Genomic DNA, 15,398 nt, shown 5'->3' with positions numbered 1-15,398 from the left:
GACTCCCTCTCAAGCTGCTCTGCGCAGCTTTTAGTCGGTGCCATCCATTTGTTTCCCCGCTGCTTCCCTTTTCCTCCCTGGCTAGGGTCTTATCTGTTCCACTGTCTCTCTGCTTCTCTATAAGTGGTGACTGTCTCCCCCCTCATTGATATCCTGGTCTTTTAACCCTCTGTAACTGAAATGTTCAGTATCGCTATGGAAATGAACCACCTTCTCTAATAGAGCTTTTCCATGGAGGGTGAATGCAATGCAGCATCCCATCCAAACTCCATTAAATGTATTTCTGTTTACAAGTAGAGGAGTGGCAGTCCCGGAGCAGGTTTGGAAAAACAGTGTTGTGTAGGCTATGCATCCATAACACTAGCTGTTACATTGGCAGTCACTTGGTTGGAACGGGTATCTGTGAAATGAGCCTCGGCTGCTTGTAGAGCATACATGTGAAGAGTGGACCAGCCTGGTAGCATTAACTCTTGTCTTTGGGTCTGTGTCCCACTGAAACGAGGCCACCCAGAGATCACAGCTTCACCGCCTCTCAGTTGTCTAAGCACACAGCGTTGTTTTTAAATGGTATTGATGTAGTATTAATGGAGGGATTAGCGGAGAGCTGCACACTGCTAAGATCTGACCCCTGGGCGGGGGCAGAGGAGGTCCCAGGGCCGTCAGAGGTTTGTCCACATGCCACGCTTGACATCCTTATCGGCCTGGATGGCCTCGCTATTGGCCCGCCCTGATCCCCAGAGACAGGTGCAGACCGGGGGTTCAGACGCTTGCGCCCACCACGGCAGGGCAGCTATTTTCAACTAGACAACCAGAGGATAAGGACAACATGCAGCCCGCTCTGAGAGACGAGACTATAGAGGACAGTGAGGCTTAAGGTCCGGTTCAGATGGACCCTGTCTCTCAGCCCGGCCTGCCCTCTCTTCCCTGATAGACGGAAAGAGCGGAGGCGTTGCTGTGGAGAGCTGTGCCAGGGCCCACAGGAAGGAGCAGGGTGGACAGTGTATGAGCTCAGGCAGGAAGTGGAGGAGCCTCTGGATTCATTGCTGCACAGTGTCAGGCTTTGTCTCTACCTACATAACATGGCAGGACAGCTTCAAGTCTAGTCGGATATCCAACCTCCTATACAGAATCCTCCAAGGGTCGGTGGTGCTCCACTTGTCTGGAAGTTCAGGGCTCCTCTCTGAAGGACACCTTTTCCTTGCTAGTTGCTACAGGTCCTAGGCCGGTGCCATGTCGGTGCTGCACAGGCTGGCGGGGAGGCTGTTCCAGCGCGCTGGGCCCTGTCTGGGAAACACCAGCGGTGGGGAGGGCAGACACTGCCAGCCACAGGAGGAGCCAGAGGCCCACTGCTGGAGTGAGTGACTGACTGACTGAACTGACTTGACTGGAGCAAGGGGGCGGAGCCTGTTCCCACGACACTCACGAGGGAGGGGAGTGATTGGTTGGAGTGGCGTGAGGGGGGCAGGGGGATGTGACTGGGTGTGTCAGCCGTCCGTACACACAATCACACTGTTTTCCAGTTCTCTTGTGGATTCGGTGCTCTCTGTGTGCGTTTTACTATACTTGTGAGTACCAAAAGTTCTCACACAAATGCTTAACCAACTAATATTCAGAAGTGGACATTTTGCTGATTCTCACTTGTAAAAAGGCAATGTTGGGTTTAGAATTAGGTTTAGGGAAAGGATTTTGAATGGGAATCTATTTTTTTGTCCCCAAAAAGTCATCACATGTATAGTAAGACATAGCTGTGTGTGTTGGGCAGGATGACTGCTTTGGTCCGGGTTTTACGAAAGTAGACTCGCTTTGGTTTTTGGCTAGGTTTGTTGTTTTGGACTGATGTTGTGTGGCCCACACACACATACTAAGCTCTTTTTGATTCAGCACCTCGTGTTTGTTCTGTTGCCTGGTGTCGGCTGTGTCAAAGTTCCAGGGAAGCCATTTGTCTGTATCCTGGGAAAGCTGTCGGTGTGTCTGTCCAGCGGGGTTCCCTCTGTGCTCCGGGCCACATGTGTCTGTCTCGGGGACAAGATGTCTGACTCTCACCCTAGCTTCCTTCAATCTGGGTTTGCATATCTGAACATGTAATTCCATCGTTGTCTACAGTCCCTCTGTGTGGGTACTGCTCAGTAATCAGTCCCTCTCTATATGAAATGACATGCATTTGGCCCTGTGACGCTACACTGTCAAGGTGGAGCTTTCACTGTGGCTATAAATGTGTGTGGCTGTTGGGGTGGTTTACACTGGCTTGCATAACAGGGCCAGGCTGATATTTGTATAGCACAGCACTTCTTGACTCTCTTTTTAAAGGCACTTTGTTCTTCTGGGCATGCTCAGATACTCTTGTAAGAATGCCCAGTCACTCTCACCTCTAGTAACTCCAAGTGCTGACTGAACCTAAGTACCTGACAGTACAGTGGCCAGAGAAGCAAACCACGAGGACTGTAAGGACTGGGGTCTGAAGTGACTGGGTTGTGAACCTATCACTTATTTCCTCTGGACTCTCTCACACCCAACAGATGTCTCTCTGCATCCTCGCTCTCTTTCGCTTCCTCTCTCACTATCTCCCTCTCTCACTGTATATCTCTCCCCCCCCAACAAGTGTGGCTTTCTGTATCACCCCCCCCCCCCCCCCAACAGTGTGGCTTTCTGTATCACCCCCCCCCAACAGTGTGGCTTTCTGTATCACCCCCCTCCCCCCCCCAACAGTGTGGCTTTCTGTATCACCCCCCTCCCCCCCCCAACAGTGTGGCTTTCTGTATCACCCCCCTCCCCCCCCAACAGTGTGGCTTTCTGTATCACCCCCCTCCCCCCACAACAAGTGTGGCTTTCTGTATCACCCCCCTCCCCCCCCAACAGTGTGGCTTTCTGTATCACCCCCCTCCCCCCCCAACAGTGTGGCTTTCTGTATCACCCCCCTCCCCCCCCAACAGTGTGGCTTTCTGTATCACCCCCCTCCCCCCCCCAACAAGTGTGGCTTTCTGTATCACCCCCCTCCCCCCCAACAGTGTGGCTTTCTGTATCACCCCCCTCCCCCCCACAACAAGTGTGGCTTTCTGTATCACCCCCCTCCCCCCACAACAAGTGTGGCTTTCTGTATCACCCCCCTCCCCCCCCAACAGTGTGGCTTTCTGTATCACCCCCCTCCCCCCCCAACAGTGTGGCTTTCTGTATCACCCCCCTCCCCCCCAACAGTGTGGCTTTCTGTATCACCCCCCTCCCCCCCCCCAACAGTGTGGCTTTCTGTATCACCCCCCTCCCCCCCCAACAGTGTGGCTTTCTGTATCACCCCCCTCCCCCCCCAACAGTGTGGCTTTCTGTATCACCCCCCTCCCCCCCCCAACAGTGTGGCTTTCTGTATCACCCCCCTCCCCCCCCAACAGTGTGGCTTTCTGTATCACCCCCCTCCCCCCCAACAGTGTGGCTTTCTGTATCACCCCCCTCCCCCCCCAACAGTGTGGCTTTCTGTATCACCCCCCTCCCCCCCCAACAGTGTGGCTTTCTGTATCACCCCCCTCCCCCCCCAACAGTGTGGCTTTCTGTATCACCCCCCTCCCCCCCCAACAGTGTGGCTTTCTGTATCACCCCCCTCCCCCCCAACAGTGTGGCTTTCTGTATCACCCCCCTCCCCCCCAACAGTGTGGCTTTCTGTATCACCCCCCTCCCCCCACAACAAGTGTGGCTTTCTGTATCACCCCCCTCCCCCCCCCAACAGTGTGGCTTTCTGTATCACCCCCCTCCCCCCCCAACAGTGTGGCTTTCTGTATCACCCCCCTCCCCCCCCAACAGTGTGGCTTTCTGTATCACCCCCCTCCCCCCACAACAAGTGTGGCTTTCTGTATCACCCCCCTCCCCCCCCAACAGTGTGGCTTTCTGTATCACCCCCCTCCCCCCCCAACAGTGTGGCTTTCTGTATCACCCCCCTCCCCCCCCAACAGTGTGGCTTTCTGTATCACCCCCCTCCCCCCACAACAAGTGTGGCTTTCTGTATCACCCCCCTCCCCCCACAACAAGTGTGGCTTTCTGTATCACCCCCCTCCCCCCACAACAAGTGTGGCTTTCTGTATCACCCCCTCCCCCCCCAACAAGTGTGGCTTTCTGTATCACCCCCCTCCCCCCCCCAACAGTGTGGCTTTCTGTATCACCCCCCTCCCCCCCAACAGTGTGGCTTTCTGTATCACCCCCCTCCCCCCCCCAACAGTGTGGCTTTCTGTATCACCCCCCTCCCCCCACAACAAGTGTGGCTTTCTGTATCACCCCCCTCCCCCCCACAACAAGTGTGGCTTTCTGTATCACCCCCCTCCCCCCCCAACAGTGTGGCTTTCTGTATCACCCCCCTCCCCCCCAACAGTGTGGCTTTCTGTATCACCCCCCTCCCCCCCAACAGTGTGGCTTTCTGTATCACCCCCCTCCCCCCCAACAAGTGTGGCTTTCTGTATCACCCCCCTCCCCCCCCAACAGTGTGGCTTTCTGTATCACCCCCCTCCCCCCCCAACAGTGTGGCTTTCTGTATCACCCCCCTCCCCCCCAACAAGTGTGGCTTTCTGTATCACCCCCCTCCCCCCCAACAAGTGTGGCTTTCTGTATCACCCCCCCCCCCACAACAAGTGTGGCTTTCTGTATCACCCCCCTCCCCCCCAACAAGTGTGGCTTTCTGTATCACCCCCCTCCCCCCCAACAGTGTGGCTTTCTGTATCACCCCCCTCCCCCCCACAACAAGTGTGGCTTTCTGTATCACCCCCCTCCCCCCCACAACAAGTGTGGCTTTCTGTATCACCCCCCTCCCCCCCACAACAAGTGTGGCTTTCTGTATCACCCCCCTCCCCCCCCACAACAAGTGTGGCTTTCTGTATCACCCCCCTCCCCCCACAACAAGTGTGGCTTTCTGTATCACCCCCCTCCCCCCCACAACAAGTGTGGCTTTCTGTATCACCCCCCCCCCCCCCCCACAACAAGTGTGGCTTTCTGTATCACCCCCCCCCCCCCCCCCACAACAAGTGTGGCTTTCTGTATCACCCCCCTCCCCCCCACAACAAGTGTGGCTTTCTGTATCACCCCCCCCCCCCCCCACAACAAGTGTGGCTTTCTGTATCACCCCCCTCCCCCCCAACAGTGTGGCTTTCTGTATCACCCCCCTCCCCCCCCAACAGTGTGGCTTTCTGTATCACCCCCCTCCCCCCCCCAACAGTGTGGCTTTCTGTATCACCCCCCTCCCCCCACAACTAGTGTGGCTTTCTGTATCACCCCCCCCCCCCCCCCCCAACAGTGTGGCTTTCTGTATCACCCCCCCCCCCCCCCCCAAACAGTGTGGCTTTCTGTATCACCCCCCTCCCCCCCAACAGTGTGGCTTTCTGTATCACCCCCCTCCCCCCCAACAGTGTGGCTTTCTGTATCACCCCCCTCCCCCCCAACAGTGTGGCTTTCTGTATCACCCCCCTCCCCCCCAACAGTGTGGCTTTCTGTATCACCCCCCCCCCCCAACAGTGTGGCTTTCTGTATCACCCCCCTCCCCCCCCAACAGTGTGGCTTTCTGTATCACCCCCCTCCCCCACGTCTCTGTGCAGCTCCACTCGTCCACTATCTCTAATGCGTTGTCTGCGGGCTGTGTGCTCTATAAATGAGGTCTGATGTGGACTGGATGTGGTTTGGCGGGCTCCAGAGTGAAAGCTCGGTCAGCGCGCCCCAATCTAACCCCCTGTGCCTGCGTCACAGGGTCCCAGCCAAGCCCAGGGGAGAGATGGGATTGATCGGGACATCGATCCTGGACACAGGGGCACAGTGGTGTGTGTTGCATTGGGCACTAGAGGGGATGTGTTTTAGCTGTGGTTGGTTTGTGACTGCTGTGGTTGGTTTGTGACTGCTGTGGTTGGTTTGTGACTGCTGTGGTTGGTTTGTGACTGCTGTGGTTTTTCTTTAGAAAAGCTCCTCTTTGGAAACATCTGAAATGGTTTCACACCGTCCTGCTGTGGCATCTCACCTGGGTACTTAGGTTTTCCTGATCACATGATCTGAGCAGGGAAAACCCTTGGTCTACTGATGGGTTGTGTTGATGAGAGTAATATTGATGGTGCCAGGAATTCAGGTTGATCTCCTGGTTTGACAGAGCAGAGGACTGTCATTACTTTTTTCCATAGGAGAGTTCCTCTCTGGGCTTCATAAATATAACCCCTGGCTGTGGTGATGCCCCTCCCCCTGGTGACCAGGCCCCTCTGTTGATCTGTGTGTTTACAGGATAAGGAGCAGGAGGTAGAACTGTGTGCAGAATAAATATAGATACAAACGGAGCACAGGTCCAATTGATCTATGTGAGTTGTTGTAACGAGAGCACAGCACTGTGGGCTTTGTTTGGCTCTGGACTACCAGGGGCTCTGGCTGATGAGTGAGCTCTGCTCTATGCCAGGACACGACAGACAGATGAAACTGGAAAGTGAATGTAGAAGGTGAGAGAAGAAACCAAGGAGGTTGAAGGTTGTCTGGGTTTTTGGACGTGAACGTAGTGGGAGAAGGAGCGATGAGCCAACCACTGTGAGGAGGAACGAGGAAGAAGAGGCACGTCGCGACGTAGAAGTGACAGGGCTGATGTCAGGCTCAGACAGCCACAGGAAGAGCTCCAGGAGGCATGGTAGCAGGAAGAGGGAGTCTGGGTCCACCTCTGTCTCCGGGGCTGCAGAGGCTGCGGTTGCAGCACCAGAGATGCCCATAGGGATCCCTGACGGTAAGGGAGGGTAGCAGTGGAGAGGAAGTCTAGGACTAGGAATCATCTTCCACCCATCAGATGGTATTTGTGGCAGCCAAGCCTCGCAAATCTAACAAAAAGGCTGCACTAGGTCAAGTCAATTCCACTTGGGCCATTGTTGGTGTAACTGTTGAGCTGTTTGATAGCTAGATGTAACTTCCCTCCTTAGTTCTGGCTGTAGGCCTACAGTATGGAAGGGGTGTCTTCTATGGGAGACTCTGTTGGGGTTTACTTAGCTGGAAATAAAGGAACAAAGTGACTGGGTAATGTACTCTCCCAGGAGACTAGTCTGCTTTTCTTCTCAATGGCTCTGGCATGGGAGCAACATGGTTGTAGTGATGTTTATATGAACTTTGGTCAGTGCTGCTCTCTGGCCTTCCTCTTCTGTTGGAGTTGTTCTCCAGAGAGAGCTGTTATAGAGCTGCTAGAGGGGTGGGTAGGTGTGTGTTTATAGCCCCTTTGTGAATGGAGAAAAGCAGAACCACTGAGGAGATATTAGTGTTGATCACAAGGGTTTGTATGGCTTTGAGGTTTTGACTTAGTGATGCTACCGAGGTTTTGTATCATTTCATCCAGTAGTTTTGAAAGTTGTTCTCACGAGCCAAAAAATGATTCCCCAACAATTGTGTACAACATCATCCATTTTGTATGATATGTGACGAATTCCATTTCTTACAATATATTACAAATTAAGTGTTTTTACTATGAAAGGGACAAGCACGCAGCTTGCCAGAACAAAAATGTTTATTGAATGTAAGGATTGCGTGGCTTTCTCCAGATTAGATGGTGTATTAGGCTATCCAAGTATGAGCCATAAATTGACACGGAAGATTTGAGATCTGTTTAATCTTTTAATTTAAAGGGAATTGCATACTGTTTTAAGAGGGTGACAGATGTAAATGTTCAGCTTTCCTCTGACAAACCCATCGATTTACTGTAGTGTACATATTCTCCTCCCCCTGCCCTCAGCCCTCTGTCTCCTATAGTACTATTAATAGTACTGCTTACTAGTAGCAGCCTGCCAGCCAATGTCCCCAGTGTTGATTGGTACTGGTGCTAACTTAATAATAGTAGCAGCCAGCCAGTGTTGAGTGGTACTGGTACTTTCATACAAGTAGCAGCCAGCCACTGTCCTCAGTGTTGAGGCATAGATAGATATGAGCAGGGATTAATGAGGAAGGGCTGGTATCTACATGTTCCCACAAAGCACACAGTGATCAGCCCAATAAAGATGAGAAGAGATGTGCTGCACTTCTGCATGTGATGCCGTGTCTGTGTGCATGCGTGCGTTAGAGCTAGAGTGTGCGACTGTATAAAGGTTATGATAAGTCACTTTGGAGTGGATAAAATCTCACACACATTCACTGGCACAGAGACAGTAATGCGTTCACACAGAATACATTCACATAGACTGCCTGTATTGATTGGCTCTCTGCTCCCGTTCTGACATGGCTGGAGGAGGAAGTATTAGATAACATGAGCTCAGTCAATTTGGCTTCAACATCAGTGGAAATAAGCCCTGTCTGTGTGGCCAGAGTGAGGGAGATGAACAGCCTTGGGCTAGGCTACACGTAGGATGTACTTGTGCCACAGGTAAGGTACACAAGACTCATTCTAACACGCTCAAGTTCATCTCCTAAATATCACAATTTAGCCTTCCAGAGAAGTCTTATTATTATAGCGCTGGTCAGTGGTTCTAGACGTGAACCTCTGCTGAACTCTATCACAACATCCTCGTTCTCATCTAAATGTGTCTGATGGAATCAGTGTGTCATGAAGTAGGGTAGGTGCTAAACCATCTGTTTGCTCTGTTACAGTGAAGGAGTTTCTTGCCAAAGCCAAAGAGGATTTCCTCAAGAAATGGGAGAATCCAGCACAGGTGAGTTAGGGAAGTGTGGGAATGAATGACAGGCCTGCACACGCTCAGAAAGACCCCAGCATACCAGCCGTGTCAGTCACGCCTGGGTGAGAGAAGGGAAGTGGGCCCTCTGCTGGCTCTAACTAGAATCACATTTGTTGGAACTTTTCATTTTTTTATGCTTTGGTCTACATAGAATGATATCTTTACTGATTATGTGCAGCATTTAGCATAACACTTTCCCTCCTTTTTCTTTTAGCGTAACACAAGTTTAATTTGCTATTGTAGTAATGTAAGAATGACTCATACCTTTGCTGCAATATGTGTGCACTGGCAGGACTAACAAGTTGCCTGACGCATTGCACTTTTTGAATGTCTCAATCTGTATCGTATCCTGCTTTTGCTGTTGTTTTTGACAGGACAGTTTGATGGGTAGTTTGAGTCCAGTGTTGCTACTCGACCTGACTCTGGCACCCTGATAGGCATTCTGGTTGCTGTTGGGCTTGTTTCCCTGTTCTAACTGACATGCTCTCCTCTCCAGAACACTGCGGCCTTGGATGGCTTTGACCGTCTGAAGACCCTGGGCACGGGCTCGTTTGGTCGAGTCATGCTGGTCAAGCACAAAGAGTCGGGTCAGCATTTTGCCATGAAGATACTTGACAAACAGAAGGTATGGTAATGTGGTCTAGGGAGTCAGTTGTACATTGTATGGTTTTCAGAGCTGGGTTTGATTTCATTCAAATTCAGTTAGTGAATTGACTCCAAGTCCTCTTTTACAGTGCATGTAGATATTTTTCTATTAATGAATACAAATTTATATTAATCTCATGCGTTGATTTATGTGAAATGGAATTGACCCCCTCAACCCTGGTGCTGTTACTGTCTCTCAGCCCATTAGTCAGAGATGTAGGGGGATCTCCTTGCTTAACAAGGTGTCCTGCTTTGTTCCCCTCAGGTGGTGAAGCTGAAGCAGATAGAACACACGCTGAATGAGAAACGCATCCTGCAGGCCGTCAGCTTCCCCTTCCTGGTGCGGTTGGAGCACTCTTTCAAGGTACTGCTGGACGCGTGTGTGGGTGCATCAGGGTTTCCGTTAGCCGGTAATAGCCAGCTTTCGGATTTATTTATATATATATATATAAAAATTAAAGGCTCAAAAAAAAATTGCCAATGGTCCAGGAGAAGAAAAAAATTTTTTTTTGCAAATGAATGTTTCTTAGCCTATTCAATGATGGATGTACCAGTTGATGTAAATACGTTTGACCGATGATTATCGGTATGTGTTAATTTGCATAATTTTGTGGAATTAAATTGGCACGTGTGTGTATATTCATTATGTCTCTTATCACACGCGCACAGCATACCGATACAGAGCCTTTGAGAGGAAAATCTGTCAGACAGCGCTTTTATAAGCCCAATAATTCTAAATTGTGTGTTAAAAATAGTTAATGGGCCATGATTAAAAATAGCTAATATTTTTGTTCCTCAACTGGTAATTGAAGTGTGCTTCCTGTTCACCATTCAAATGCATGGAAGGCAGGCTTCATCAGCGCGTTTGCATTTTGAGAACCTATAGCTACTTTAATATTTGAAATGTTTTACTACATATGAGGCATGTTTTACCTTGCTTCAAAGTAGCCTAGGCAAAATCCAACCGCGGAGGCAATTATTTAATAAAGACTTCCATATAGCATTGAAACCAGTAGACTATTTCTCTCATGATCTATTGCTTTTCAACTAGTTTTTTATTGTCCGGTAGTCAAATGCACGTCGCCTTGGTGCATTGCTGCACTAATTTTGTTAATAGTTGATCAACATTTTAAGCTAAATGTTCTGATCTGTTGCATCACATTCGCTTCTGTTTTAATGTATTTTTATGTAGCCAGGCCGACAGGATATATGAATTTGGGTTCTATCGTCCCACAACTGTCGCAGAGTTTCTATTTGGGCTATTTCTTTCTCGACAAGCTTTTTTTCTACTATGGGGGATAGTAGATTGACATAGGCTCATAGGGGGTGCGTCCAAAAGGCTAGGGGAAGCTAAGCTTTTTTATTTTATTTTTCATTTTACCTTTATTTAACTAGGCAAGTCAGTTAAGAACAAATTCTTATTTTCAATGACGGCCTAGGAACAGTGGGTTAACTGCCTTGTTCCCGAAGTAAATTGAGTTAAATTGCCAAAATGATATAGCCTAATTGGCCTACTCCTGTCTATACAGAAAGAAATAAATACAATCATTCAAATGAGGCTACTAAAGCATGAATTGGCCACAGAGGAACATTAGCATCCCCTAGCCTTAAAATAAGTTGTGGATTGTTTTAAATTGCATTGCCCATAGTCGGAAGGAAAGGCAGCGTGGGCAATTTGGGTTGCCACTGTCATTGAAAAGTAGAGGCCCATCTAGGCATATTGCAATATTTCCAAATTCAATTGTGGGAAAACACAGTTTGGAAAGCTTATGGCTATTTCTGTAAAGAGAAGACAATGAAAAGACTCAACTGTCTTTTAGTTATCAATATTCAACTTAGGCTTACTGTTTATCTTATTTGAAACAGCGGAGCGCATCGGCCATATCACCGGTGACTGTGCACTGCTCATATTCACTCTATCATTGTTGGGTCAGTGCCACTTAAAGTTTTGTTTTTGGACAATCATTTCCTCATTCTATTTGTCTCGCCTTCTCATAGGCCTATTCTATGGACAACGTCGTTTTTATTGATCTGTTTGTCAATGGCAGCAGAGTAGGCTACCCTGTAATTTGTGGTGTTAAAGATTCTACTAATGTCTCCAGTCACATAAAGTGTAGTAGAATTGAATGAGATGTTTTTCCCATGCAAAGAAAGAAGGTGTCTGCTGTAGCCCAGGCCTCTACGCTATATTCACACAGCCATGCATACAACTCTTATTTTTTTATTTTTTTATTTTTTACATTCGATGGAGTTATATTATTAGCCTAAATTATGACTCCAATATGCTCATCACATTACAAATAGTAGGCTATCTTACATAAGTCTGCAAATGCGATGATGCATGGAATGCTTTATTATAAAGGTGCAATTTTTTATGGTGAATATGTGCTTCCCCAAAGTTTAAAGTCACGCTCCGCCTGTGCATAGGCTAGTGATTTTACTATTTGTTACTGGTCTTGTTGGCAGAGGAAAAGTACATGTGGACAGTTAATTTAACATCTTCAAAGTGTGCTGTAAGGACACATGTCATTGCATCCTGGACTTGCATGTTCTGTTAAGATTCATTACCATAATGTAAATGTGATTTCTGTCATTCTGAGCACTGTGGGTGGACCCCCTGATCAGGTTATGATGAATGACCATAATGTAAATGTGATTTCTGTCATTCTGAGCACTGTGGGTGGACCCCCTGATCAGGTTATGATGAATGACCATAATGTAAATGTGATTTCTGTCATTCTGAGCACTGTGGGTGGACCCCCTGATCAGGTTATGATGAATGACCATAATGTAAATGTGATTTCTGTCATTCTGAGCACTGTGGGTGGACCCCCTGATCAGGTTATGATGAATTACCATAATGTAAATGTGATTTCTGTCATTCTGAGCACTGTGGGTGGACCCCCTGATCAGGTTATGATGAATGACCATAATGTAAATGTGATTTCTGTCATTCTGAGCACTGTGGGTGGACCCCCTGATCAGGTTATGATGAATTACCATAATGTAAATGTGATTTCTGTCATTCTGAGCACTGTGGGTGGACCCCCTGATCAGGTTATGATGAATTACCATAATGTAAATGTGATTTCTGTCATTCTGACACTGTGGGTGGACCCCCTGATCAGGTTATGATGAATTACCATAATGTAAATGTGATTTCTGTCATTCTGAGCACTGTGGGTGGACCCCCTGATCAGGTTATGATTCATTACCATAATGTAAATGTGATTTCTGTCATTCTGAGCACTGTGGGTGGACCCCCTGATCAGGTTATGATGAATTACCATAATGTAAATGTGATTTCTGTCATTCTGAGCACTGTGGGTGGACCCCCTGATCAGGTTATGATGAATTACCATAATGTAAATGTGATTTCTGTCATTCTGAGCACTGTGGGTGGACCCCCTGATCAGGTTATGATGAATTACCATAATGTAAATGTGATTTCTGTCATTCTGACACTGTGGGTGGACCCCCTGATCAGGTTATGATGAATTACCATAATGTAAATGTGATTTCTGTCATTCTGAGCACTGTGGGTGGACCCCCTGATCAGGTTATGATGAATTACCATAATGTAAATGTGATTTCTGTCATTCTGAGCACTGTGGGTGGACCCCCTGATCAGGTTATGATTCATTACCATAATGTAAATGTGATTTCTGTCATTCTGAGCACTGTGGGTGGACCCCCTGATCAGGTTATGATGAATTACCATAATGTAAATGTGATTTCTGTCATTCTGAGCACTGTGGGTGGACCCCCTGATCAGGTTATGATGAATTACCATAATGTAAATGTGATTTCTGTCATTCTGAGCACTGTGGGTGGACCCCCTGATCAGGTTATGATGAATTACCATAATGTAAATGTGATTTCTGTCATTCTGAGCACTGTGGGTGGACCCCCTGATCAGGTTATGATGAATTACCATAATGTAAATGTGATTTCTGTCATTCTGACACTGTGGGTGGACCCCCTGATCAGGTTATGATGAATTACCATAATGTAAATGTGATTTCTGTCATTCTGAGCACTGTGGGTGGACCCCCTGATCAGGTTATGATGAATTACCATAATGTAAATGTGATTTCTGTCATTCTGACACTGTGGGTGGACCCCCTGATCAGGTTATGATGAATTACCATAATGTAAATGTGATTTCTGTCATTCTGAGCACTGTGGGTGGACCCCCTGATCAGGTTATGATGAATTACCATAATGTAAATGTGATTTCTGTCATTCTGAGCACTGTGGGTGGACCCCCTGATCAGGTTATGCTCCCAATTAAAATGTGTCCAATTTTAAATGCTGTCAAATTCCGGCGCCACATTTTCATAACGGGAACCCTGGTGTGTGTGAACATACTTCCAAGTTTGTGTGTGAAGGTGAGGTTCACAACTCAACTGTGTGAAATATTTCTCTCTCTGTAGGACAACACTAACCTGTATATGGTGATGGAGTATGTCCCTGGTGGTGAGATGTTCTCACATTTAAGGAGAATTGGCAGGTTCAGGTGAGTCTGTTTACCTGTCTCCCACTGTTGGAAATAGAACCAAATAGCTACAGTAGTTAACCCTCCCCATTTTCCAAAGACCATGACTCCACAACAGCCTCCTAGTAAATATGTTGTGGTGTCCACGTTACCCTCTGACCTCTCTCGCTCTCTCTGCCTGCAGTGAGCCCCACGCCCGCTTCTACGCCGCCCAAATTGTTCTGACCTTTGAATACCTTCACTCACTGGACCTTATCTACCGAGACCTGAAACCAGAGAACCTGCTCATTGACAACCAGGGATACATACAGGTGAGAACACACATGTAGTCAAATGGCTAGCTAGCTATACAGGTAGGACTGATGCAGGACAAGCATGGGTGGTACATACTCACATGAAATGCATTATACATGCCCTGATTTTGTAAATGCTCTTAAATAAATAAACCTTAGGCCTCATTTAAATTACATTGTGTACTAACTGAATGATAAGGAGGTTGATTTAATTTAAAAAGACAATAGTGTTATGATGAGTTGATGCCTATTTATCAGAAGCAAATCATTTAACTGCGTGCCTTGCTGGTTGATGCCATTCTCTTTTCCGTTTTACTTTGTGAAAGATGCCGTTATGGTTCTGTTTTATTTACTATAACTCTATTACTAATGTATGTAAGGGTATTTACTAGAACTCTATTACTAATGTATGTAAGGGTATTTACTAGAACTCTATTACTAATGTATGTAAGGGTATTTACTAGAACTCTATTACTAATGTATGTAAGGGTATTTACTAGAACTCTATTACTAATGTATGTAAGGGTATTTACTAGAACTCTATTACTAATGTATGTAAGGGTATTTACTAGAACTCTATTACTAATGTATGTAAGGGTATTTACTAGAACTCTATTACTAATGTATGTAAGGGTATTTACTAGAACTCTATTACTAATGTATTTAAGGGTATTTACTAGAACTCTATTACTAATGTATTTAAGGGTATTTACTAGAACTCTATTACTAATGTATGTAAGGGTATTTACTAGAACTCTATTACTAATGTATGTAAGGGTATTTACTAGAACTCTATTACTAATGTATGTAAGGGTATTTACTAGAACTCTATTACTAATGTATGTAAGGGTATTTACTAGAACTCTATTACTAATGTATTTAAGGGTATTTACTAGAACTCTATTACTAATGTATTTAAGGGTATTTACTAGAACTCTATTACTAATGTATGTAAGGGTATTTACTAGAACTCTATTACTAATGTATGTAAGGGTATTTACTAGAACTCTATTACTAATGTATGTAAGGGTATTTACTAGAACTCTATTACTAATGTATGTAAGGGTATTTACTAGAACTCTATTACTAATGTATGTAAGGGTATTTACTAGAACTCTATTACTAATGTATGTAAGGGTATTTACTAGAACTCTATTACTAATGTATGTAAGGGTATTTACTAGAACTCTATTACTAATGTATGTAAGGGTATTTACTAGAACTCTATTACTAATGTATGTAAGGGTATTTACTAGAACTCTATTACTAATGTATGTAAGGGTATTTACTAGAACTCTATTACTAATGTATGTAAGGGTATTTACT

At 46.7% G+C, this 15,398-nt stretch overlaps 1 protein-coding gene across 2 annotated transcripts in view; it reads left to right on the top strand.

Annotated features, from left to right (window-relative positions):
• The window catches only part of LOC139565304 (cAMP-dependent protein kinase catalytic subunit alpha), a 28,097-nt gene that overhangs the window by 4,318 nt on the left and 8,381 nt on the right, over positions 1-15,398 (top strand). Inside the window, exons 1-6 of one of the 2 annotated variants that reach the window (XM_071385518.1) lie at positions 6,525-6,712; positions 8,551-8,612; positions 9,133-9,261; positions 9,547-9,645; positions 13,718-13,800; positions 13,964-14,090. In XM_071385518.1, the coding sequence (XP_071241619.1) occupies positions 6,577-6,712; positions 8,551-8,612; positions 9,133-9,261; positions 9,547-9,645; positions 13,718-13,800; positions 13,964-14,090 (636 nt within the window). In that variant the 5' untranslated portion in view covers positions 6,525-6,576. Of the gene's footprint in view, positions 1-6,524; positions 6,713-8,550; positions 8,613-9,132; positions 9,262-9,546; positions 9,646-13,717; positions 13,801-13,963; positions 14,091-15,398 lie in introns of those variants that run through there. The other variant, XM_071385517.1, reaches the window with a different exon arrangement.

Source organism: Salvelinus alpinus, chromosome 36 (genome assembly GCF_045679555.1).
Source record: "Salvelinus alpinus chromosome 36, SLU_Salpinus.1, whole genome shotgun sequence".
Lineage (NCBI taxonomy): Eukaryota > Metazoa > Chordata > Actinopteri > Salmoniformes > Salmonidae > Salvelinus > Salvelinus alpinus.
This window is presented reverse-complemented; position numbering and strand designations above follow the sequence as displayed.